The following is a 26,558-nucleotide window of genomic DNA, read 5'->3' as shown; positions in this document are numbered from 1 at the left end:
TGTTTGTCCTTCATTCTTAAAGAAGACCCTTCTTCAGGGAGATGATGCCATGACAAGCAGATGAATTAGATTGAGTGAGTGGTTGTTGTCCTAAGTCACTAGTCTCCCTTTCTTCTCTGGATCCAGTGGCCAGATAAGAATCCAGAAACAGTCCTAGATGAGAGGTGACTTGCCCAAGGTCACATAGCTAGTAAGTGCCAAGTGTCAGGACTGATATAAGAACTGCCAATACAGAACAAATCAGAAGAATAATGAATAATTTCATAAAAGAAAATAACTACACAATAGCATGATTTTTCTGTGCATTTCTTGACGTTAAATGTTGCCTTCTCATGTTCACCATGTGTTTCTGTATTGTCATCTCTATAAAATATATTCTAAATTTTTCTGAAACTAATGTTCTAGTGCTGGAAATGATACTATAATACTGGTAAAGACAGGATGAGGTCTGAACCTATAATTTCCTTTGTAAAGGGAATTCTCAAATAAGTAAAGTTCCTCTGTCAATGAAGGTCAGCACAGCCTAAGGCCCTTAGACTGACTTGCTCAGGTCAACTTGCCCAGTTTATAGAGGGAGGAGGCAGGGAGCAGAAAGGGGGGGGGGGGGTAATGAAGAATACACCTGGGTCAGTTCTGATCACCCAAAAGTCACCTGGGGCAGAAATCTAGGATGGTGAACCATAAATTTCCAGTAGAGTAGGAGGATGAGATGTGTCCCCCAAGGAAATCACAATTAGAAAGGAGTGATAAGGAAAATAAGGGAGGGAGGAAGACTGAAATTACTAAAGATTTTAGGAATAGGAAAAATCAAAGACCTTGAAGTAAACAGATAAGACAATAAGAAAAACAGTAACAGAAAGAAATAATGGTCCCCACTGAGTTCAAAACAACTATGAATAATCCAGAAAATGATCTATGAAATGCTACAACATGCTGTTCCTGATTCTGAAAAAAGAATGATAATTCTGAGAGGAGAATTTATGGCCTATACAACAAAAATAATGGTCAGAATGGAAAAGTTGGAATCAAAATGTCAAGTTTCACCAAAAGATCACAGAAAAAGACTTGAAATGAAAATACACAAAGGTAAGAAACAATCCAGAAAAAAAGCAAAAAAAAAAAAAAAAATTAAAAGAGAATATACAGGGGGTGGCTAGGTGGCGTAGTGGATAAAGCACCGGCCCTGGAGTCAGGAGTACCTGGGTTCAAATCCAGTCTCAGACACTTAATAATTACCTAGCTGTGTGGCCTTGGGCAAGCCACTTAACCCCTCTGCCTTGCAAAAAAAAAAACAAACACCTAAAAAAAGAAAAGAGAATATACTCACTATGCAAGTCAAATATCCTGATCTCAAAGAAAAGACACGTAAAGACAACATAAGGATCTTAAGTCTCCCAGAACAAGAAAGAAAAAGCTTTAACACTATAATGAAGGTAAAAATAGAACTGCCCAGATCTTTTGAACCCAGAAAATGAAAATATCAACTAAAATAATTCAGACTTCCTCTAGAAAAAGGAAAAAAAAATTTCAAACTTGAAGACAGTCAGTTAAAATTAATAATTCAATTCAGAAGCAACAAGTTCTGCAAACCATCAGGAGAAACACTTTCCATTCAAAAAAAAAGTCATACCAAAAATGCAAAAACTGTTTGGTATCCACTAAAAAACATAAGAAGCAACAGAATAATATGTTCCAAAGAGCAATAATGCACCTGAAGGAGACCTATTCTGAAAATCCGAGCTTAACCATACAGGAAGAAAGGATATTTAATAATTAAAGACAAACTGCAAACATTATTAGTAAGGAAATAAGAACTAAAGAAAATTATTTACTCTTCAAAATCCCCAAACAACAAAAACACAGGAGTTAACAAGCAGCATTCGATGACTGAACTAGCAAAAAGCAACAAGAGACATATCTAAATGTACACAAGGAAATGGGGTGAAGACACAAATCTGATCAAAAAAAGTAAAGAAGCAAAGAGGAATCAGGATGGACAGAATCTAGGGATACCTCCTTTCAGGCAAATTCATTCTTTTTTGTGGGACTGCCTTACAATATGGGAAGAGAAGGAAAGGGATAGACAGAGAGGTTAGTATGATGTGTTGGGATCAAATCAAGAGCTAGTAATGAGAGGAACATGAATGTTGATAGAGAATAGCCCACAGAAGAATGGGTGAGAAAGGGCGGGGGGAGGGGGAATGAAAGGAGGGAAGCCTAATTTTGAATGTGAGAGTGAGTTACACTAATAAACATGAAATAAAAGAAATAGTCAGTAGAAGGAGATAAAGACCTTAAGCTGTAGAAAGCCTGGAGGATTAAGTGCTTGAAAAATCTACTTGTAAGGGGGCCATTTAGAACCCCCTGGGATAGATTGCCATTTGGAGGAGTGAGATTGCAAGCACACAAAGAAATTTAAAGGTGAATGTACAGAAATCAGTAACAAAAGAAGGGTATAGATCAGTGATAGGTTGTATAATTAGAGGTATGGTAAAGAAGGGAATCTAGCATATGGCAATAAATTCTCTGACATTTTTAATAATTGGTATTGTGCTGGGAATAAGGTACAATGGGAAAAAGGGAATCCACTGGGCAAATCCTATGAAGACATAAGCCCTGATTTCATGAAGAATAAAGAGAAAATCGAGAGACCAGATAATTATAGGGGTCATAAATCTTATAATGATGCTCTATAACAGACAGAAAAAGAGAATGGATAAGGAAGAAAATAAGTTCTTTTAAGAAAGAAAATAATAAAACTTTAAAAATTTATTTTTTTAATTGAAAAGTTAATGAACAGAACTAACTGAAAAGGGGAGGGGGGAAATCCTACTTGACTAAGAGATAAAAAAAATAAGAGAAAGAAATATATATAGTCAGATAAAAACAAGAACAAAACAGTAACTAATCAACAAAACCCTAAAAAAAAGAAAGTAATAACAAATGAGGAAAAAAAGGGATCAGAGTGAAGAAAAGAAAGTCAGTGGGAACTGAGCCATCTTAAAATAAGATTAAAGTTAAGTAATTTAAAGATATAATACTGTGTTTACAACACAAGAGGGAAAAGAATACACGTTTTTAAAAAATAACTTTTTGAGACAGAAGAAAATAGATGTAACTCATAAGTTTAAACGTGAATGGATTAAACAATCCAATAAAACGAAAAGGTAACAGACTAATTATTAAAAAAATGTATTAAAGGTAACAGACTAATTATTAAAAATATATTAAAAAACAAAACCTTACAAACTAATGCTTACAATAAACATATTTTTAAAACAAGACAAAAACATATACACAAAAATAAAACTGAGTGGGTTGGAAAAAAATTGACTATGCATCAAATGAATCCAAAAAAAAAAAAAAAACCCAGGAACGGCCATCATGCTAGATGGCAAAACAAAAATAAGCATTCAAAAATATAAAGGGATAAGTTGTTCAGTAGTTTTTCAATCATGCCTGACTTGTGGTGAGAAAATCCACAAAAACTGTTTACCATTTCCCTCTCAAGCTCATTTTACAGATGAAGAAATTAAGGCAAATAAAGTTAAGTAATTAGGGTCAAGGGCGCAGCTAGGTGGCCAGTCCTGGAGTCAGGAGAACCTGAGTTCAAAATTGGCTCCAGACATTTGATATACATTTGATATTTACTAGTTAGCTGTGTGACTTTGGGCAAGTCACTTAACCCCATTGCCTTGCAAACCAAAAAAGGGAAAAAAGTGATGGTCAGAGTCACACTGCCAGTGTCTGAAGTCAGATTTGAACACAGGAAGATGAATCTCTGTCTTGAGGTCTGGCACTCTATCCACTGTACCACCTAGTTGTGTCCCCTTCCCACCCATCCCAGAAAATAGGGATTAATAAGGAATTTTGTTGAAAGGAGCCAACATCAGTAATAAATTTATATGCTTCAAACGTCTTAGTATCCAAATTAATAATAAAAACATGATCAGAAGTTCAAGAAGACACAGAAAACGAGACAATAATGATAAAAGAAAATGATTTCCCTCTGTCAATTTTGGATGAGTCTAAAAGAAAGATAAATCAAGGGGAAAATATAGAACTAAACAAATTTCTAGAGAAAGTAAAGTTAAAAGACTTATGGCATCTTCTAAACTAGTCAAGGTGAAAATAGAACAAAAGATGAAATTTAAGGTGAAATAGAACAAAACTAGAAGAAATTCTTAAAAATAAGAACAAATATTCCATGAGATATGCTAAACAAAACTAAGGAATAAAAGAATTAGAGGAAGACTTCAAAAAACATAAGATGTCCAAAATATCAGAAGAGCAGAAAGAATCTTAAATAAACTAATCTCAAGAAAGGTCTGTAAAACAACTTTATGATTGTGTTCTGAAAACTTCAGGTTAAAAAAATATCTATATATCTCTATAGATATAGAGATATATATGGAGAGAGGGAGAGGGAGAGGGAGAGGGAGAAGGGAGAAGGGAGAAGGGAGAAGGGAGAAGGGAGAAGGGAGAAGGGAGAAGGGAGAAGGGAGAAGGGAGAAGGGAGAAGGGAGAAGGGAGAAGGGAGAAGGAGAGGGAGAGGGAGAGGGAGAGTTTTCCTATCAAATAACAATCTTCTGAGAGGGAGAATGACCTAAAGAAATTTTTTTCACATTATGTAATTACCAAGAAACATGTAATAATGTTTTAAGAAAGTAAAACATGTAACAATAGGAATTGTTGTAATTGTAGGAATAATTGTGTATTTTATCTTTTATCTCATTTTTTTTTAAAACCTTGTGTTCTGCTCTTAAAGAGAATTGTTAAAGGTAAAAATATTAGATTGCTTATAAAGCTAATTTTCAAAGAAAATATGAATCATTAAAATTGACATTTTATGGTCAAAAAATATGAACAGGCAGTTTTAAGAGGAAGAAATTAAATCTATCTCTAGTTATTCTAAATAATTGTTGATTAGAGAAATGCAAATTAAAACAACTACCTCATATCCAGCAGATTCGCTAATATGGCAGAAAAAGAAAATGAGAAATGTTAGAGGGGATATGAGAAAACTGGGATACTAATGAACTGTTGATAGAGTTGTGATTTGATCCAATCATTCTATAACCAATTTGGAACTATGTCTAAAAGACTATAAAACTGTGAATACCTTTTGATCAAGCATTACCCCTACTAGGTCTGTACCCAAAGAGATCATAAAAAAATGGAAAAGAACCTACACGTACAAAAATATTTATAGCAGCTCTCTGTGGTGGCATAAGTTGGGGGGGGGTGGCTGAATTGTTGTGGCATATGAATGTTATAGAATACTATTATTCTATAAGAAACCATGAGCACGCATATTTCAGAAAAACCTGGAAAGACTTACATGAATTGATGCTGAGTGAAGTGAGCAGAACCAGGAGAACATTGTACATAAAAGGAATATTGTATGATAATCAATTATGATAGACTTAGCTCTTCCTAATAATAAGTAGTCAAAGAAAATTCCAAAGGAATGAAAAATGAAAAATGGAAAATGCCATCCACATGCAAACAAAGAACTGAAGTCTGAAGGCAGACCAAAACAAATTATTTTCACTTTTCAAAATTTGTTTTTTTTTTTTTACCAGGATTGAAAATTATGTTTACTTGTAATTGGAAAAAAATTTTTTAAATGAAAAGTTTTTTAAAAATCAACATTTTAATTCACTAACTACAACATACCTTTAGCCAAAGCCTCTTTATATTTTTCTTTAGCATAATTCATTTCTTTTATTAATTGTCTATAGCTTGTTTTTAACTTCTCCAATTCTGTCTTTGTGACCTATAAAGGAAACAAATGTAGAAAAGATATTTGGATAAATAACTTGGTTTTTTAACACAAACCTGTGATTTCATTAGTATAAGGAACTCCTGATTATGAAATTCTTCCTACCAATGCTGATCAAGAAATATTCTGCAATTTATACTATTAAAGGATTTTCCTAGGAGTAAATGGGAGTTTAAGCAATTTAACCAAAGTTATGGAACCAATATTTTAGAAGCAGGACTTGAGTCCAAGTCTTACTGACTTGACTTTAAACTATTTATTAAGCCCTAGAAATCAGACATAGAATTTTAATTGCTCCTCTTATATGCAATGATAAAATAACCAAGAAACCAACCTACTTAAAATAATTTCAAACCTCAGTGATTTGAGATGTTCATTGACAAATTCAACAAAAATAATAAAAAATTTGTTTCCACAATCAGGTTAATTGCCTTTTACTTGCCAGTTACAGAGATAATGCTTTTTATAATTAAACTAAACTAATTCAATATTCATTTTAATTATAGAAAATAATTCTTCATCTAATACAAAGCAAAAACATCAATAAAGATAAAAGGCAAATGAATAAAAGTCATAGTTAAAAATGTACCTTGAACATATCTGCCTCAATTTGCTGGTGAACACCTATATAACTCTTTTTCACTTGCTGCTTATCTTTGATCATCATAGTGAGCCTATGTAATGGTCCAGAATTAAGGTCTTCTGCATGTGTCTTCATTATTTTGCTAAGCTGTTCTGTTTGTTGAATCATTAGTAGCCAAGTCTAGACAAAAATAATAAAGAAAAAAATATCAGATTCCATCAAATTTAAATGAACAAGAAAATATTTAATATAGATAATATTTTCAATAAAAAGTTTTGCTTTCTAATATTGTTCCATCAATTACTGCCTATAGCAAACACTTTTAATTTCAAAGACAGCACACTGACATTCAAAAAAGGAGCTACAAAAAAGAGAATAACTCAGAAACAACTATAAATATACATATCTACAACTCAAAATTCATAAATGATACTAGTTCACCATACCCTAAAACAAATTTCATAGTTTAAATGAAAGAAACAGAGTCAGACTGGAAATCTAAAGAATTCCTTGGCTAAAGAGATATGTTGGGACTAGAACTGTTATCTATTACTATGGTAAAGGAGAACATTCCAAATAAGGAAACATCTAATACTAATACTGGTTAGTACTTATTCTGCAACATATACTCTTAGAGCAATGAGAAATTAGATGGCTTATCCAGGGTCACTAAATCAATAAGTGTCAGAGATGGGATTTGAATCTGGATCTTCCTATTCCCAAGACCTGCTCTTCTATCCTCTATGACACTGCTGCTCCCATAGTATAGATTATAAACAGGTATAAAAAAGAAAAGTGAAAATGCAAATCAATATAACTAAACAATAAAACAAAAATCATAAGAATTTTCTTCTTTTCAGAAATCTGGTCTTGTCACCTAATAATAAATATTCTTGTTTATAGAACATTAAGATTTGATCAAGCACTAAAATTCTACTGGCAGAGAGAAAGTAGAGTGGAGTGCCTATATTATTATCCACATTTTAGATTTGAGGAAAATGAAGCTTTGAGGAAATCTCTTGCCTATGATAACAAAGTCTCCTGTGAACTCAAGTCTTCTGCCCCCAAGTCCAGTACACTGTCCAATGTTTCAAATTGCTTTAGAATATCTCTAATTTTATTAAATTAAATTAGTAATTATGGTAATTAGGTTCAAATTCAATCTCCTCTATTTATTAAGTTTATTTGATTGGATCAAATTATCTCTGAGATGTTTCTTTCTTAAAGATGTGATTTTTTGGTCTCATGAAGCATCTAATATGCACCAACATAAAGAAAATAATGAATCTACTGGAAAATAGCTTTAGGATATAAAACCTTTTTTTAAAAAATTCAATACTATTGAGTTTAAAAAGTAAGAAAAATTGAGAAGACTGTTTCATTCCACTTATACTTAAGTTGTTTTGCTCTATTTAGATAAAACAAGAGGGAACTTGATATTTGACTTTGAAATTTATGTGCTGAACAGAGATCTGATTAGATATCCAACCAAATATAATTTATTACCAAGCTATTCCTATTCCCTTTTACATTTAATTAGGATCAAGTTTGATAAGCAAAGTTGTCAAAGTTGATCATTAAAAAGGAATTTACTTCCTTTAAAGGCTAGCTGGATTTTTACATTTTTTTTAAAAATTTTGAACCTAACAAAAAATAAATAAAATGGGAATTTCCATATAAAAAGTAACACAAAACAGAAGATTATACATAAAATTTTGAATCTCTATTATATATAATTAGTTTATCCTTTTACATATAAATTAAAATATAATTTTCATGACTATCCTGTTGGTCTAAGCTTCTTTCTGTTCTCTTCTATGCATCTTTAAATTGCTTCAATGACTCTCATCTGTCTTTTCTCTTTCTGTTTTTCAGCAACCTTCTTACTAGTTTCCCTTAATACTTTCTTCTACATATAAATTCAAACAACTAAAAAGGAAAAATAAAATATTTTTAATAAATATATATCATCAAGCAAAATGAATTCCCATATTGAACATGTTTCATGATACATTTTAAGGCCATCTCAGTCAAGAAATGGGTAGCTATTCCATCATAGATTCTGAGGATTCAGTTTACTGCACTGAACAGTTTTTGTTGTTTTTAATATGTTGCTGTTACTGTAAAAATTGTTTCTGGTTTCTGCTCACTTCCCTCAGCATCCCTTCAAAGGGCCTTTTCAGTTTATTCTGAAACTATTGTTTTTGTGATTTCTCACAATACAATAATATCCCCATATATATTCATATTCTACAACTTCTTCAGGCATTTCCTGATTGACAGGTAACCCTTTAGCTTCCAGCACATCGTTGTAGCAAAAAGTTGCTATAAATAAAAAGAAGCTGTTGTTTCTATTCTAATATTCTAATAAGCTAATATTATCATTTATTTTTATATGGCCTAGATTTCCCATACATCTCTCCCAAGGAGTTATTCTCTATTACAAATATATATATATATATATATATATATATCTTAGGTAGAAGAGGGAGAAAATAAAAATAGTCAGAAAAATAGAAGCATACTGAAAAAAATCTACATTAAATACAGTGTTCCACATCTATGGATTCTAACTCTCAAAAATAACAATGGGATGTTCTTCTAATATTTCTTTTTGTTATCAGTTTTTCTTTATATTTTCACAGTATGAGTTTCCATGTTTTAAACTTTTTTTTTCCATTTGTTTTACTGCTGTTCTTTCAATTTATATTGTTGTTCCATTAAATTGTATTTCTGGCTCTATTTTAATCAACTTGCATTTGTTCTTCTTTCATTTTCTCATGTTTCTCTGTATTCATCATTTTCACTGTTTCTTATAACATAATAATATTACCTGGCCTTCATATAACAAAATTTGTTTGACTATTACCTAATCAAAAGATATGACATCTACTTGAATTCCAGGTCTTTGATATTACAAAAAAGCAGTTATAAATATTGTCCTGTAGAGTCTTTCTTTTTGTCAACAGGCTCTTGAGAGACATGCCTAACAATGGAATCTCCAAGTCAAAAGATAAGGGCATTTTCTTCACTTCATTTGTTTAATTCCAGATTACTTTCCAAAATGACTCTGCCAAAGCTCTAAAACACAACATGAATGTGCCTACCAACAACCATCTTTGAAATTTATGGAGGATGAGGTGAAACATCAAGATTATTTTGTTTTGTATAACTCTTCTTAAAGTGATTTGAAGTATCCTTTGGTTATTAATAGTTTTCAAATCTTTTGAGAACTATCTGTTTATATTCTTGGATCACATCTAATGGGATCTGCTCAACTTGAAGTCCAATTCTAAAGCTAACTAAACACTGTGTTCCTAGAATACTTGTTTTTATCTGAATTTTTTTTTCCTTTCTCACTTATTCTATTTATCTAGACACATTTTCAGCAATGTTTTTCACTCATTCTCCTGGTGGGAGAGTTAGAATACTTCTTGCTCCTACTGCTACTTCCAAGTTCTTTTTCTACAGTCATTACTCAGTAAATATTCCTTCTTTGAAAATCATTAAATTCATAACAACTCTCCCTCACTTAAAGTAGGAAGGACAAACAACAACAATTACCCAATCAAAATTCTGGCAGCTGTTGTCCAAAGATATCTAAGACACTCCCTTTCCTCACTTAATGAGGTCAGTACCTGGCTCAAGATCTTTCTTCCCTAAATGCTACCCTTATACTAAGGGGTGTCCACATACATACTGATACTCCATCACACATCCTATCCTCCCAATACCATAATTTACTGATTTCACATGACTTCTATACATGGGTAAGTCATAGTCATAACATTTATCTTGGCAACATTAATAAATGAAACCAAAATTCCTTAGTTCCTTGAAATTCCTTAACCAGATCACAATCCATTGCCATTCCACCTCTACCTCTGCTTTACAAGACTAAAACTTGTTCTTCATACTCACAGTGATATCTAATCCCTCTATTTCATTTGCTTCTGAGGCTATCACCCTGCATTAGTCAAACGTTCTTCCCTTTCCCATCTTGACCCTTTGGTAAATCAGTTCAAATTTGTACTGTCCTCTTCTTTCAAGTCATTTGCCCTCTTATTCTATTATCAATCCTGCCCTCCCAAGACTTAACCTTTGTTCATTCCCATCATCTCTTGGCTTCACTCTCAACATGCCTTCAATTTCAGTATGAAGCCCAACTGGGTCCTTACTAAGAAAAGTCAATCCTTTTTTCACTTCCCTAACAGACTCACCATCTCTTTTTATCTCTCTTCAAACTTCCCATGATTCCTCCCAAGTAAACTAAGAATCTTGCTCCATAGTTTATGGAAAAATCTGAGGCCATTTGTCAAGAGCTGCCTCCCTCTTTCCCTTTCCCCTCATTTTACTTTACTCAGATCCTTTCTGCCACTATGTCCTCCTTCATTCCTGTCCAACATGAAGAGGTGACCCTAATAAATGCACTAAATAACATATTCAATAAATATTCAATATTCATATTCAATAAATGCACTAAATAACATATTAAAGGCACTCTCAGACAAACTGTGGTAACAAATGTTGTTCCATAGAACAGCTGATCCTGGCTTCTTCAGCACATGGTCTCCTCTGACATTCCCATTCTCCCATGTATTTTCATTCTTTATTCCTAAGTGCCTATTGTACACAAACATGCCTTTATCCTCAAAAAAAAAAAACCCCAATTTATCTATCCCCACTAACTACCATCCCATATTTCTCCTAGTTAGACTAGGTAACTAATATTGTATAAGAATTATTTTTACATATTTTACATATATTATACCTAAGGATAACTGGAGATAGATTCTTTCTTCCAATAAACCCCAAACATTAAACTACCTGTTTTTATAAGATGAGATTGATTATTTCTTAGAAGCCCAAATTTTAAACTACAAGCTATAAGTTCATTATTCACTAACCTGTTTTTATAAAGTATATTTGCCTAACCACAAGAATGCTGACTATAGGACTCTATACTTTGGAGTGCCCAGAGTGGGTGGTATGTCTTAACAATATAAGGAAAGTCCCCCAACTTATTTTTGCACTTCAGCCCACCATGAGAAGAACATCTTAGAACCACATAGTCAGAGGAAATGATCTTTGACTTACCTATCCTGTGACCACCTATGCTAATGAATCAATTCTGGTCCTCCTGGAGAGTCAAAATCAAAGTCTATCAAACAATGAGACTTAGTGTTTTATTTTGGCTCTTCTGTGTATTTGCATATGTTCTTGAAGGTCCTTGATAGCTTATTAAGGACTATTAAAGGGTTGTCTTAGATTAGCAAAATTCTTGCATTTTGTCTGATATCTCTTATATGGCCTATTTATTCCTCAACCTACTGGTAAGGGGTCCCCTGACTGTGTCCTTTTGAATTGCCATATATTTAAAGCTGGAACTGTATAGATAAGCAGACCATCCTCTTTATGGTCTAGCAGCTTCCAAAGGAAAAGAACGCAGCTTTAGCCATCACTTTGCTCCCTCCCTTCAGTAGGGGTTTTGTTTTTTTTTCCTTCCTTTATTGCAGCTTTCCCTTTCCCCTGCCCCACTCCTTTAGATGGAGATTTCTGGCATCTCTTCTTTCCTTTGTCTTGCTGTTATAAAAAAATGCAAACTTCTATATGAATTGCAAACTCTTTAGGTTCTACATGCATTTTCATTTCTCATATAATCTCAAATTATCATATAGTTTCAAGAAGTTGTGATTGTTGGCAAGTTCTAAATCCCACGGCCATATAAAAGCTAAATGAATGTGATATATTGGGGCTTTCTGGTTTTTGTTTTTAAATTTCATTTAGTATTTGTTTTAAAGGGTATATTTGACAGTTTGGAAGAATAAAGAAAAATTAACTTATGCAGTGAAATATATATATATATATATATATATATATATAATCAGCTATTTTTATAAAATGCATGAATGATTTTATTATAGCTAAAATATGTACACAAAGCAACTATCAAATAAAGAATAATGTGGTAATTTTAAATAGACACTATGTTGCCATAAGAAATAGTAAATGAGGATTTTTAGGGAAATGTGGAAACATGGGAACTGATGCAGTGTTAAGCAGACTGAGGGCAATACAGAAACTTCAATAAATGCACTAAATAACATATTAAAGGCAGTCGCAGTTAGACAAACTGTGGTAACAAATGTTGTTCCATAGAACAGCTGATTAAATACTCTCCTACTCTTATAAGAAGCAGAAGACAAGTAGAAGAGAAGGTCACATTCACTAACAAGCACAATTTATAAGTTTGGTTTTGCTTTAACTTCTCTGTCTTACAAGGAAAATAGCAGCAGATGATGTGTATCTGGAAAGAACTAATACAAAAACAAAAGACATCAGGGCACCTAGTAGATGGAACACCAGCCCTGGAGTCAGGAGTACCTGAGTTCAAATCCAGCCTCAGACACTTAAGAATTACCTAGCTGTGTGGCCTTGGGCAAGTCACTTAACCCCACTGCCTTGCCAAGAAAAAAAAAAGACATCAATAAAACTTCTTTAAAATGTTAAATAATGGAATTGTTTTCTTAATTAGTTATGTATGAAAGATGTCTAAAGATTGTTATCAATTTTGCCCTACAGAATCACAACATTGGATGGCAATTATTAGGTGAAAGCAAAGATTTTCTGAAGAATTTTTTTAAATCTCTAGGGCTGGCTCAAACTGTTTAAAGTAAGGGAAATGAAACAATATCTCAGCCAGAAACATCCCAAAATCTTCACCTAAGACCTCTTAGCTAAAATACTTCGCACCCTTAATAATTAGGCAGAAAGTATGAGATTACTTAGGAGTTGTTGGGTCTGATTCCTTGTATGCAGATATCTGTACCTCCCAAATTATGAGAATGTCTGGAATAATGGCACTCTGTTTCCCTACAGAAAATAAGAAAACTCTTATACATATATGAAAATGTAAAATGGTACTTTCTATTTGACTTCTATTTGTCCTATCTGTATCCCAAGGCAATGAACTGCTTATTTTCAACTGTTCCAATGTATTAAAATTGATTTTTTAAATTTAAATGATTTTAAAATGATCACTAAACTTGTTAACATCATAATAAATGGGCAAAATGTAAAACTCAGGAGAGTTGACATCAGATAAAGATTTCATCTCATATTTTTTTTAATTGTAAAGCATTATTTTAATAGTTCAAGAACAAGAATGGGTTTGGTCCTGGCTCTAACCTGACAATATTCTCAAGTTATAAAATTATTTTCTTAATTTATTTAACACTAGATAGTTCAACAATATAATGTTATTATAGATTAAAACTACAAATGATCTAATAGCAAAGGAAATCTCTACTCTGACAAATAGACAGAATGTATAACACTAAAATTATAATCAATACACTATATCTTTCAAAAATCCTAGATACAATGTATAAATGTATCAGAATCTCATAGCAGTAGGGATCAACAAACCAGAGACTAGATATATTATAAGACATGAAACAACAAAGACCTATTTGCAAAAGAAGGATCTTTTTGCTTTAAATACAATTATCATACTTAAAACATTCTGAATTTTCTGTATTTACAAATTACAAAATTGTTTTCTTACCTGAGATACATTGCTAACATAATTCATGTGGGCAGTACTTTCCTTATCAATTTGATTGCAGAGATTCTGTAAAGTAGATGCATATTCTTTATCACTTTTTATTCTCATAGCCATAAACTTCTTGACTGTTTCCAAGAGTCGTAATTCCCAATCTTGTAATTTCAACAGTGCATCATGTGAATTCTTTAAGTCACTTCCAAATCCCATCTTCATAAAGCACTAACTGCTCCACGACTTGTAAGAAATTCTTTTGATCAACATGTGTCCATATCTGTAAAAAGAGAACAAATCTTAAGCTAAAAAGGAGCTTGGCTCTCTAGCAGTACAGTATTATGAAAAGAACATTAAACTATGAGTTGTTTAGAATGGTGATTTCTGCTTGCTATTTGTTTAAAACTGCAATGAGAGATACAGTATAGCAGCAGTGTGTGGGCTACAGAGATACCTAGGTTCAACTAATGACTGATAGATCTTGGCTATGAAGCACCAGATAAATCATTTACTCTCAGTTCCCCATGGATTATAATCTAAGATTATAAATTGCAAAGGTACCAAAATGCATGGATCAGAGGAAGCTTCTCAGAAACTTTCAAGATTGGATCTTTTTGTCCCTTTGGTTTTTGAAAGACAATGGGGTTAAATGACTTGCCCAAGGTCACATGACTAATAAATTATTAAATGTCTGAAGCCAGATCCTCTTGATTCCACCACCTAGCTGCCCCCAGAATCTTTCTAAACTGATTAAATCATAGATCCATTTAAAAAAAAGAAATAAAAGAAAGAGAAAACAAATACTAGTCATGCCCATCTTACATGACATTTAGCACTTTGAAAACTATAAATTCTTTTATATTTATGGAGGATACTATTTTTAAAGCAAATCATTATAATACCATAACTTCTGATTATAGAAACTTCAACTGAAACTTCTTGACAACAATATTCTATTGCCAAAAGTTAACCATATTTCCTGAGCTTTATTTTGTTTTGTAGTCTTCTAGTAGTTTTTCAAAATAAACTAACAAAATAGAAGGCAGAAAAATCTATTTGGTTTACAAGTTCAAAGTCAATTGAACTTGACTAGCCTTAAACTAGACAGCAAAAAACACATGTTTTTTCCTCCCTCTAAATACAGTGATTTGATTTAAAAAGATATTGTGTACTAAGTTTTCACAAATACAGAAAAAATAATAACCTTTTTTTCCAAGCAAAAGACATAAATGTGAATAATCATGAATTAGGAAAATATGTACACTGAGAAAAAAAATCACTAGATTCTTCACATTCTTGGGTCCATAAATTCCACTACTAGATAAATGAACATAGGTCATTGTAAAAGAAAAATAATGAAAAAAATGATCTTCTAACAAAAAAATGTCATAGCATCTCTTTTGTGGTGGTAAAAAAAAACTGGAAATAAATAATATACTAGAAAAACACTGAACAAATTGTGACAGATGAGTGTGATAATATATTAAGTCATAGAAAAACAAATCTGAGTTCCATGAATGAAGGATGGCTAATTTAAAGACAGAAAAGTTGGGGGATAGGAGTAGTATTTGAGAAGAAGGAAAAGGCCAGTTTGGGTAGACCTTAAAAGGGCAATATTATATAATTGGGCTTTTATCAAACTATGCTATGAAGAACTTTAGTTTGAATTTTCTGTAACTTTGTTAATAAGAATTTATTATACATTCATTCACAAAGTCTTCCCATGTTTCTTTGAATTCATTCTTTGTTACTTGTTATGGCATGGTAATATTTTACTACATTCATATAATGTATTTAGCTATTCTTCTGTTTTATGTCAAATCTTTAAACTCCTTGGAATATAGACATTATGGTGAAACTATATGCTAGTTTTTCTAGCATAGACCTAAATTGTTTGCTGAAGGATCCTCTTCTTTTTTCTTGCTATACAAACTTGAGAAGACGTTATGAGCAGATGTAACAAACTTTTGCACATCATTTATTTATTGAGGATGAGAAAGGTTATATGATATGTCAGGATCACATAATGATTATGTGCCTGAGGCAAGATTCAAATTTTGCTTAACAAATGTAGCATGATGCCTGGCCCAGAATGGACACTATATAAATGTTTATTCCCTTGCCACTCAGACTTTAACACTGTTCTAACTACTACGCTCCAAAGAGTAATGTAAAGATTCAAAGAATGATTTTAAAAATTCTAGATTTTCTGAAAGGATATGCTCAAATGCTATAAAGAACTTTACATTTAACCACTGAGAATATATTTTTGCTATATGCTTCCTATAAATAGTTACAGCAAATTCATGCAATTGGATATTATAGAACCCCTAAAACAGACTTGTCCCAAGGGATTCATATTTTAAGTCTAATCAAAGGAGTCTGATAATACCACATTTACTACAGAGGACTTTTTGTTTTTAAACTATTTTACTTCATTAATAGTGAAAAAGTTGAAAAGACAGTCTGCTATGGCCTCATGACCTCTTGAATTCTTACCCAACTACAATATTGCCACTTTTCCAAGAAAACCCTCTCTGATCTACCTTCTGAGTAATGACAATACTTCTCCCCCCAGAACTTATACAGTATTCTTTAACTCTAACATGCATCTAACATGTACTCTCAAATTGTTCACAGTCTAGATGAGAAGTAAATCAATGTCACATCCAGGACTTAAACCCACAATTCTAGGATTCCAAATCTAGTATTTTCTTGACCTCTTTCTACATCTCACTTTATAAGAATATTAATCAACATGATTCATATACTCATGTAGTTTCATTTTAAGATGAAGGACATACTGGCAGAAACTAGGCATAGATCAACATCTCATACCCTATATCAAGATAAGGTCAAAATGGGGTGCATGATTTAGACATAAAAAATGATAAGCCAATTAGGAGAATAAGGAATAGTTTATCTGTCAGACCTAAGGAAAGGGGGAGGAGTTTATGATTAAACAGATAGAGAACATCATAAAATGCAATGGATAATTTTGATTACATTAAATTTTTTTTAAAATTGTACAAATAAAGCCAATGCAAGGCAATTTTCAGATGAAGAATTTTTTTTGTGGGGGGGATTTTGCAAGGCAAATGGGGTTAAGTGGCTTGCCCAAGGCCACACAGTTAGGTAATTATTAAGTATCTGAGGCCAGATTTGAACTTAGGTCCTCCTGACTCCAGGGCCAGTGCTCTATCCACTGTGCTACCTAGGCGCCCCCAGATGAAGAAATCAAAGGTATCTATAGTCATATGAAAAAATGCTCTAAATCATTATTTATTCGAGAAATGAAAATTAAAACTCTGAGGTACCACCTCACACATATCACAAAAAGAAAAATGATCAATGTTGGAGGGTCTACAGGAAAAGTTGGAAGCTTGATCCAACCACACTGGAGACCAATTTGGAACTCTGACCAAAGGGCAATAAAGCCAGGCAAACCCATTTTTCCATCAATACCACTACAAGATTTGTATCCCAAAGAGATCATAAAAAAGAGAAAAAGACCCCGTACAAAAATTTTTATGGTACCTCTTTTTTGCAGTGGCAAAGAATTGAAAATTGAGGAGATGCCCATCAATTAGTGAATGACTGAATGTGGTATATAAATGTGATGAAGTACTATTGCCCTGTAAAAAATCATGAGTAGGTGGAATTCAGAAGTCTGGAAAGACTTAAATGAACTGATGCTGAGTAAAGTGAACAGAACTAGAACATTGTACACATTAACAGGAACCCTGTGTGATAAACAACTATGATAGCTCTTCTCAGCTACACTATCATATTAGGTTGCTAGGTGGTACAGTGAATCAGAGCACTGGCCTTGGAGCCAGGAGGATAGGAATTCTAATCTAATCTCAGACACTTGCCACTTAGTAGCTGTGTAACCTTGGACAAATCACTTAACCCTGATTGCCTCTCATCCAGGGCTATCTCCAGTCATTTCAATTCATATCTGGCCACCAAATCCAGATGACTCTGGAGAGCCCCCCCCCCCCCCAACGCAAATACAATTCATGCACTTGCTATGGCATCAATTCTCTGATGTTGTGGTCTGTTTTAAGAATGAAGGACAATCATCACCATCATCTCAACAGAATCATGATCAAATACAAATCTAAAGGACTTGTGATGGAAAATGCTATCCACATCCAGAGGAAAAACTATGGTGTCTGCATGCAGACCAAAGCATTCTATTTTCAATTTTTAAAAATTTGTTTATCCCCTCTCATGTTTTTTCCTTTTATTCTGATTTTTCTTCCACAACATGACTAATATGGAAATGTGTTAACAGTTATAATCTATAACTTATATCAGATTAACTGTCAAGGGGAGGGGGGGGAAGGAAGAAAAGGAGAGAGAAAAATGTGAAACTCAAAATCATACAAAAAAAGAATGTTAAAATGTCAAAAACTATCTTTGCCTGTACTTGAAAAAAAATGTTTTTAAAAGATGAACACAGTGGGTTGTTAGCTGAGACTCCAAGGAAGCCAGGAGGCAGAGATGAGGAGAGAGCACTATAGGCCTTGAAGAAAAACCAGAGAAAATGCTCTGAGTGGAGACACAAAGTTTTAATGTGCAAGGATTGGCAAGGAAGCTGGGTCTTTGCATCACAGAATACATTTTGTGGAGCAAAATTTAAGAATGGAAAAAAAAAAGTAGAAAGAGGCCAAATTGAGAAAGTCTTTAAAAGTTAGGGGGTTTTTTATATTTGACATAGAAGCAACACAAACCATTCAATTGGATACAGAAATCACCCTCCAAAAAATTGGAGGGGAAGGGAATAAGAGAAGGGTACAGGAGTATGATAGAAAAGATGGCAAACTGGAGAAGGGGTAATCAGAAATAAAACACTTTTGAGGAGGGACAAGGTGAAAGAAGAGAGAGGCATTAGAATAAATGGGGTGGAGGATGGGAGGGAATGGAGCAAAGAAATAAATGGAGGAGGGAGGATGGAGGGAAATACAGTTAGCAATAGTAATTGTGAAAAAATTCTGAAGCAAGTTTCTCTGATACCCAAACATAAAGAGAATTCAGTCAAATTTATAAAAATAAGAGCCATTCCCAAATCAATAAATGATCAAATATATGAACAATTTTAAGATAAAGTAATCAAATTTTTCTCATATGAAAAATTCTCTAACTCATTATTGATTGGATAAATGCACATTTAAGCAATTCTGAGAGACATCTCATACCTACTAGGTCAATGAATAGAATAGAAAAGTAAAATGACAAATGCTGGAGGAGATAATGGGAAAAAATGAGGCATTAATACAGGACTGGTGAAGTTGTGAACTGATTCAACCAGGTGGATGAGCAATTTGGAACTATGCCCAAAGGGTTATAAAACCACACATATCCTTTGAACTCCCAATACCACTACTTGATCTGTATCCCAAGAGATAAAAAACAAAAAGAAAAAAGAACTATATCTACAAAATTTGTTAAAGCAGTTATTTTCTAGTGGCAAAGAATTGGAAATTTAAGGAATGCTCATCAGTTGGGGAATAACTAAACAAATTATGGTATGTGATTAACATGGAATATTAATTATTGTGCTAAAAGGACTAAGCAGATATTTACAGAAAAATCTGGAAAGACTTGCAAGAACAGATACAAAATGAAATGTATTGTATACAAAGTAACAGCAACATTTCAAGACAGTCAGCTATAAAAATGACAACTATAATCAGTAATACAATGATCTAAGACAACTGAAAGATTATGATGAAAAATGCTATCCATTACCAGAAAAAAATAATCTGATTTTCTCTGAATACCAACTGAAGCATAATTTTCTTAATTTTCTTTATTTTGCTTGAAAGTTGTAGAAATTTTTATCTATGTTTCCTTCACAACATGGCGAGGATGGAAATATTTTGCTTCACTACACATGTGTTATTACCTATACAGAATTGTTTGTCTTCTCAATGAGCAAATATAGGGAGGGAGGAAGAGAATTTGGAAGTCAGTTCTAATTGTTAAAAAAATGTTTTTACATGTAACTGGGGAGATGGAATAAAATAATTAAATAAATTCAAAATTTTATTTTGAAAATCAAATTAGAGCTTCTGGTCAAGATGGCTGAGAAAAGCCAAGCACTGTGTTAAGGTCTCCTGGCTTTCCCTCAAAACTAATGTGAATCATGCCTCTTAACAGAGATTTAATCAATAAAACACAGAAAATGGAGCTAGAAGAACATCCACTAACAAGGTCTGTCTCAGGAGACCCTAGTTGAGCCCTGGGGCAGAAAGCATAGAATAAGGGCAGGAGCAGTGGGGTGGAACCCAAGGAGATCAGTCATAAAGGCTTTAACCCTGTGAGCAGCAGTCTGGAGAGCTGCAGCAGGACTGGAGGGAGAATTCCAGCACAGAATGTTGAAGAGTGTAACTGGACATCTATCCGCTTGATTGGGGGTCATGAGCTCCAGACTTTCAGTGAAGGCCTCTTCCCAGAGCAAGCACAGCAACAGGCCCCCACCCCCACCCACCTCACAGGCTCAGTTGTGGGCAGCAGAGCTTCCTCAGTTGAATAAGGAGATTAACTATCTAGCTGCAGGGCCCAGCCCACATTGTTCAAGGATAACAGTATCCAACTACAATTGGACAAATACAAGAAGAAAATGATTCTCTAAAAACCTCAACTGGGGGGGCAACTAGGTGTTGTAGTGGATAAAGCACCGGCCCTGGAGTCAGGAGTACCTGGGTTCAAGTCCAGTCTCAGACACTTAATAATTACCTAGCTGTGTGGCCTTAGGCAAGCCACTTAACCCTATTTGCCTTGCAAAAACCTAAAAAAAAAAAAAAACAAAAAAAAAAAAAACCCTCAACTGGACAAATGAAAAAACTCCTTTAAAAATAGAATTGACCAATTGGAAAAGGAGCTGCAAAAGATAAGTGAAGAAAATTATTCTTTAAAAGAAAAATGGAATCTGTGGAAACTAATGACTTCACGAGACAACAGGAATCTGTTAAAACAAAACCAAAAAATCGAAAAAATAGAAGAAACCGCAAAATACCTCATCAGCAAAACCAACCTGGAGAATAGATCCAGGAGACACAACTTATAAGAATCATCAAGATTCCTAAAAACACTGAAGAGAAAAAAAAAAGCCTGAACTCAATATTACAGGATTTAGCAATGGAAAATTGCTCTGATATCAGGGAACCAGAGGGCCAAATTGGTTATTGAAAGAATACATCGATCCCCACCTGAAAGGGATCCCAAAATGAAAACACCAAGAAATATTGTGGACTAATTCCAGAACTATCATATAAAAGAGAAAATCAGGCAAGCAGTCAGAAAGAAACAATAGAGATACCAAGAAGCCATGGTAAGGATTACACAGGACCTGGCTACAACAACATTCAGTGATCAAAGGGCCTAGAATGTGATATTCCAAAGAACAAGGGAGCTTGGAATGCAGCGGAGAATTCACTATCTGGCAAAACTGAACCTTCCCTTCCAGAATAAAAGATGGACATTTAACAAAATAGGAGACTTCCAACTTTTCCTGATGAAAAAGACCAGAGTTAAATAGAAAATTTTGACTTCAAACTGGAGACTCAAGAGACATGTGAAAAGGTAAAAAAAGGGAAAAGAAAAAAAGTGTTATCCAATAAGAACCCCACCTGGGAGAAAAATCCTCAAAACTCTCAAGAACTTTAACTCTATTAGTTAGAATAAACTTAACCAGAAGCAACAGACAATCATGACTTAATCATGATTCTGATAGAATGATTTAAAAACAATATTTCTTTAAGGGGGGCAGTAAAGAGATAGGAGGATGGAGGAGACTGAATGGGGTAAATCACATTACATAAAGAGGTACAAAGGACCTAATACAATAGAGGGGAATATAGGAGAAGGTGAGAATTGCCTGAATCTTACTCACATCAGATTTGGCTTAAAGTTAACACACACACACACACAATCACTTAAGAAACTTATCTGACCTTTCAAGTATTCAAAGAGGAAAGGGGGGGGGGGAATTAACAGAAGAAAGGAAAGGGAGAAGAGGCAAAGGGAAAGGGGAAAGAAAGGGGAGGACCTTTGGATACAAGGGGACAAACACACCGAAGGTTGTGCTATTCAGAAACAAAATATTGGGGAATATGGATAAAGTGGAAAAGGGGAAAAATAGAAACAGAAGGAAGATGAATGGAGGGCAATAAAGAGCTAGTAATTATAGCTTTGAATGGGAATGGGATGAACTCTCCCATAAAACATAAGTGAATAGCAGAGTGAATTAAAAAACAGAATCCCACAGTATATTGCATACAAGAAACTCCATCTGAAGCAGAGAAATACATATAGAGCAAAGGCAAGTTTAAAGCAAAATATAATTTGCTTCCCCTGAAATGAAAAAAGCAGGGGTAGCAATCCTTATCTCAGACAAAGCAGCTGCAAAAATAGATCTCATTAAAGGAGATAAAGAAGGAAACTATATCCCCCTAAAAGGTACCATAGACAATGAAGCAATTTCAATACTAAATATGTATGCACCTAGTGGTATAGCATCCAAATTCTTAGAGGAGAAGCTGAATGAGTTACAGGAAGACATAGACAGCAAAACTCGACTGGTGGGAGACCTCAACCTCCCACTCTCAGATTTAGGTAAATCTAACCATAAAATAAACAAGAAGGAAGTGAAGGAGGTAAATAGAATGTTAGAAAACCTAAACATGATAGACCTTTAGAGAAAACTGAATGGAGATAGAAAGGAATATACTCTTTTTTTCAGCAGTACATGGCATTTACACAAAAACTGACCGTGTACTAGGGGATAAATACCTTATAATCAAATGTAGAAAGGCAGTAATAATGAATACTCCTTTTCAGATCATAGTGCAATAAAAATCACATGCAATAATAGGCCATTGAGAGATAGACCTAAAACTAATCGGAAACTAAATATAAATTCACCTTAAAGAATGAATGGATCAAACAACAGAAAGAATGAATGATTTCATCCTAGATAATTACAATAACAAAACAAAAAAACAAAACTTATGGGATACAGCCAAGGCAGTTATTGGTGATATATTATATCTTTAAATGCTTTCATGAATAAATTAGAGAAAGAAGAAGTCAATGAACTAAACATGCAAGTAAAAAAATTAGAGAAAGAACAAATTAAAAACCCCCAATTAAATACCAAATTAGAAATTCTAAAAATTAAAGGAGAAATTAATAAAACCGTAAGCAAGAAAACTATTGAACTAATATACATAAACAAGAGTTGGTTTTATGAAAAAAAACAATAAAAATGATAACCCTCTGGTTAATTTGATTAAAAAAAGAAAGAAGAAAATCAAATTACTGGTATCATAAATGAAAAAAGTGAACTCACTACCAGAGGAGGAAATTAAAGTAATAATTCAGAATTATTTTGCTCAGCTGTATGCCAATAAATTTGATAATCCAAGTGATATGGATGAATATTTACACAAATATAATTTTCCTAAGTTAAATGAAGAGGAGATTAAATACCTAAATAATCTCAGAAAAAGAAATCCAACAAGTCATTATTGAAATCCCTAAGAAAAAATCTCCAGGGCCAGATGAATTCACAAATGAATTCTATCAAACATTTATAGAACAATTGGTTCCAATGTTATATAAACTCTTTGGGAAAACAGGTGAAGATAGAACTCTGCCTAACTCGTCCTATGACACTATATGGTGCTGATAACTAAACCAGGAAGAGTCAAAACAGAAAGAACTTTATAGATCAATTTCCCTAATGAATATAGATGCAAAAATCTTAATTAGAATCCTAGCAAAGCAATTACAGCATGCTATCCCTAGCATAATATACTATGACCAAGTAGGATTTATCTCAGGAATGCAGGGTTGGTTCAATATTAGGGAAACTGTTAGTATAATTAACTATATCAATAAAAACCCTATCAGAAATCATATGATTATATCAATAGATGCTGAAAAAAGCCTCTGGCAAAATGCAACACCCATTCCTACTAAGAACACTAGAGCATGTAGGAATAAATGGATTGTTCCTTAGAATGACTAGCAGTAACTATCTGAAATCATCTACAAGCATTATATGCAATGGGGAGAGGGGAGAGGTATGGATGAAACAAGGATGTCCATTATCACCACTACTATTCAATAATGTTAGAAATTGAAGGAATTAGAATTGAAAAGGAAAAAATAAAACTCACTCTTTGCAGATGGCAGGAAGGTACACCTTGAGAATCCTAAAAATATTATCTAAAAAACTACTAGAAACATTTAGCAACTTTAGCAAAGTCACAGGATATAAAATAAACCCTTATAAATTCTCAGCATTTCTACATATTATTAGTAAGATTCAGCAGCAAGAGTAACTTCAAGGGGCAAATAGGTGGCAAAGTGAATAGAGCACTGCCCCTAGAGTCAGGAGGACCTGAGTTCAAATCCAACCTCAGACACTTAAAAATTACCCAGCTATGTGACCATGGGCAAGTCATTTAACCCCTCTGCCTTGCAAAAACAAAAATAAAAAAAAAAGTAACTTCAGACAATTTAAAATACTTGGAAGTCTACCTGCCAAAGCAGACTCAGAAACTATAAAAACAAATACAAAACACTTCTCTCACAAATGAAATCAAATTTAAATAACTGGGGAAATATCAACTGCTCATGGACAGACCAAGATAATATAATAAAAATGCCAATTCTATCTAAATTAAACTATTTATTTAGTGCCCTACCAATCAAAATTCCAAAAATTACTTCAATGAGTTAGAAAAAAAGTAAGTAAATTCATATGGAGAAATAAAAAGTCAAGAATTTCCAGGGATTCAATAAATAAAAAGCAAAAGAAGGTGGTTTAGCACTACTAGATATAAAATCATAGTATAAATCATCAGTCATGAAAACTGTCTGATACTGGCTAAGAAATAGAGTGGTGGATCAGTGTAATAGACTAGGTACAAAAGAGATAGTGGTAAACAATTACAGTAATCTGCTGTCTGATAAACCCAAAGAGCCTAGCTTCTGGGATAAGAACTCTCTCTTCAATAAAAACTGTTGGAAAATTGAAAGCTAGTATGGCAGAAACTTGACTTAGACCATTGTCTCACACCCTATACCAAGATAAGATCAAAATGGGTACAAGATTTAGACATAAAAGACAATTATTATAAAGAAACTAGGAGATAAGGAATAGTTTACCTGTCAGATCTATGGAAAGGGAAGCAGTTTATTACCAAGAAAGAGATAGAGAACCTCACTAAAAACAAACTAGATAATTTTGATTACATTAAATTAAAAAGCTTTTGCACAGACAAAACCACAGTAACCAAGATCAAAAGAAATGTAGTATACTGGCAAACAATTTTTACAACTAGTATTTCTGACAAAGGACTCATTTCTAAAATATACAGAGAACTGAGTCAAATTTATATATATATATATATATATATATATATATATATATATATATATATATATAAAACAAAAACAAGCCATTCCCAAAAAAATGGTCAGAAGGACATGTGGAAGCAATTTACAGATGAGGAAATCAAAATAGTCCAGTCATAAGAAAAAATTTCTCTAAATCATTATTAGAGAAATGCAAATTAAAGCATCTCTGAGGTACCACTTCACACCTCTCAGACTGGCCAATAAGACCAGAAAAGACAATGATCAGTGTTGGAAAGGATGAGGGAAATCTGGAAAACTAATACATTGTTGGTGGAACTGTGAACTCATCCAACCTTTCTGGAGAGCAATTTGGAATTACACCCAAAGGGCAATAAAGCATACTCCCCATCTATTCCTTTGATGTTCTCTTCATCATCCCTTGACCAGATCTAGCTCACTTTAGGTACAAATTGCTTTGCAAAAGTTTGCCTTCAGATCAATGCATGAATATATTATTTGCCATTTTATTTAAAATCTATGTTTTAACTTATGTCCAATGAGATCAGACTTCCCTGCAAACACAATCAATTTGTTTATGCTTTTTTTTTCATTCTTTACTTTCTATTTAAAACTTTCTGTGCCCAGTAGGAGCCATAATATCAGTCTGAACACAACAACAATAACCAAAAGGAGGATTAATATATCTTCATCACTTGATAGCCCTCCAAGGCTAGGATCCAAACCAGTTAAGAAAGAGACAAATTCCAGGTTAATGCTTCCTCTGGTGATGATAATTATCTCAAGTACCTCAAAGATACTTGGTAAGTCTTCTACCATAAATTATGGATTATTGTAGATGATACCTCAACTCCTGCTAACAGGAGCAGATCCAAAAGACAAGAGTACACTGACAAACCCAAACTAGAGCTTTTGGTACTAAGAATACTTATTGCATCAGTCTACTGAATTTCAACAAATTACATACTTAACTTACACTTAACTTTAAATAATATACACTTAGAGTTATTCATGACAAAGGAAAAAATTTAATATTTCTGGTCACTATAATCATGTATTTAAAAGATAAATTGGAAACCTACATTTTAGTCCAATTTTTTGGTCAAAAAAATAAACCAACCTTTTCATGTCTACATTTTTCACACACACAAAAGGAATATTGAATATATTCCTTAAAGTACAGCACTCAGAGACTCTTCTTATTGAGCCATGTTGCATCCATTAATTTTCTGAAT

At 33.3% G+C, this 26,558-nt stretch overlaps 1 protein-coding gene across 7 annotated transcripts in view; it reads right to left on the bottom strand.

Moving 5' to 3' along the window:
* The window catches only part of FER (FER tyrosine kinase), a 325,332-nt gene that overhangs the window by 270,204 nt on the left and 28,570 nt on the right, over positions 1–26,558 (bottom strand). For 6 of the 7 annotated variants that reach the window (XR_012471562.1, XM_074201068.1, XM_074201064.1 and 3 more), the window contains 3 exons: positions 13,936–14,206; positions 6,375–6,548; positions 5,680–5,779 (listed from right to left, as the gene is read on the bottom strand). Coding sequence is in view for 6 of the 7 variants with exons in the window: in XM_074201068.1 (XP_074057169.1) it covers positions 5,680–5,779; positions 6,375–6,548; positions 13,936–14,148 (487 nt within the window). In the remaining variant the exon portion in view is untranslated. Of the gene's footprint in view, positions 1–5,679; positions 5,780–6,374; positions 6,549–13,153; positions 13,242–13,935; positions 14,207–26,558 lie in introns of those variants that run through there. The other variant, XM_074201067.1, reaches the window with a different exon arrangement.

This window comes from Macrotis lagotis, chromosome X (assembly GCF_037893015.1).
Source record: "Macrotis lagotis isolate mMagLag1 chromosome X, bilby.v1.9.chrom.fasta, whole genome shotgun sequence".
Classification (NCBI taxonomy): domain Eukaryota; kingdom Metazoa; phylum Chordata; class Mammalia; order Peramelemorphia; family Peramelidae; genus Macrotis; species Macrotis lagotis.
This window is presented reverse-complemented; position numbering and strand designations above follow the sequence as displayed.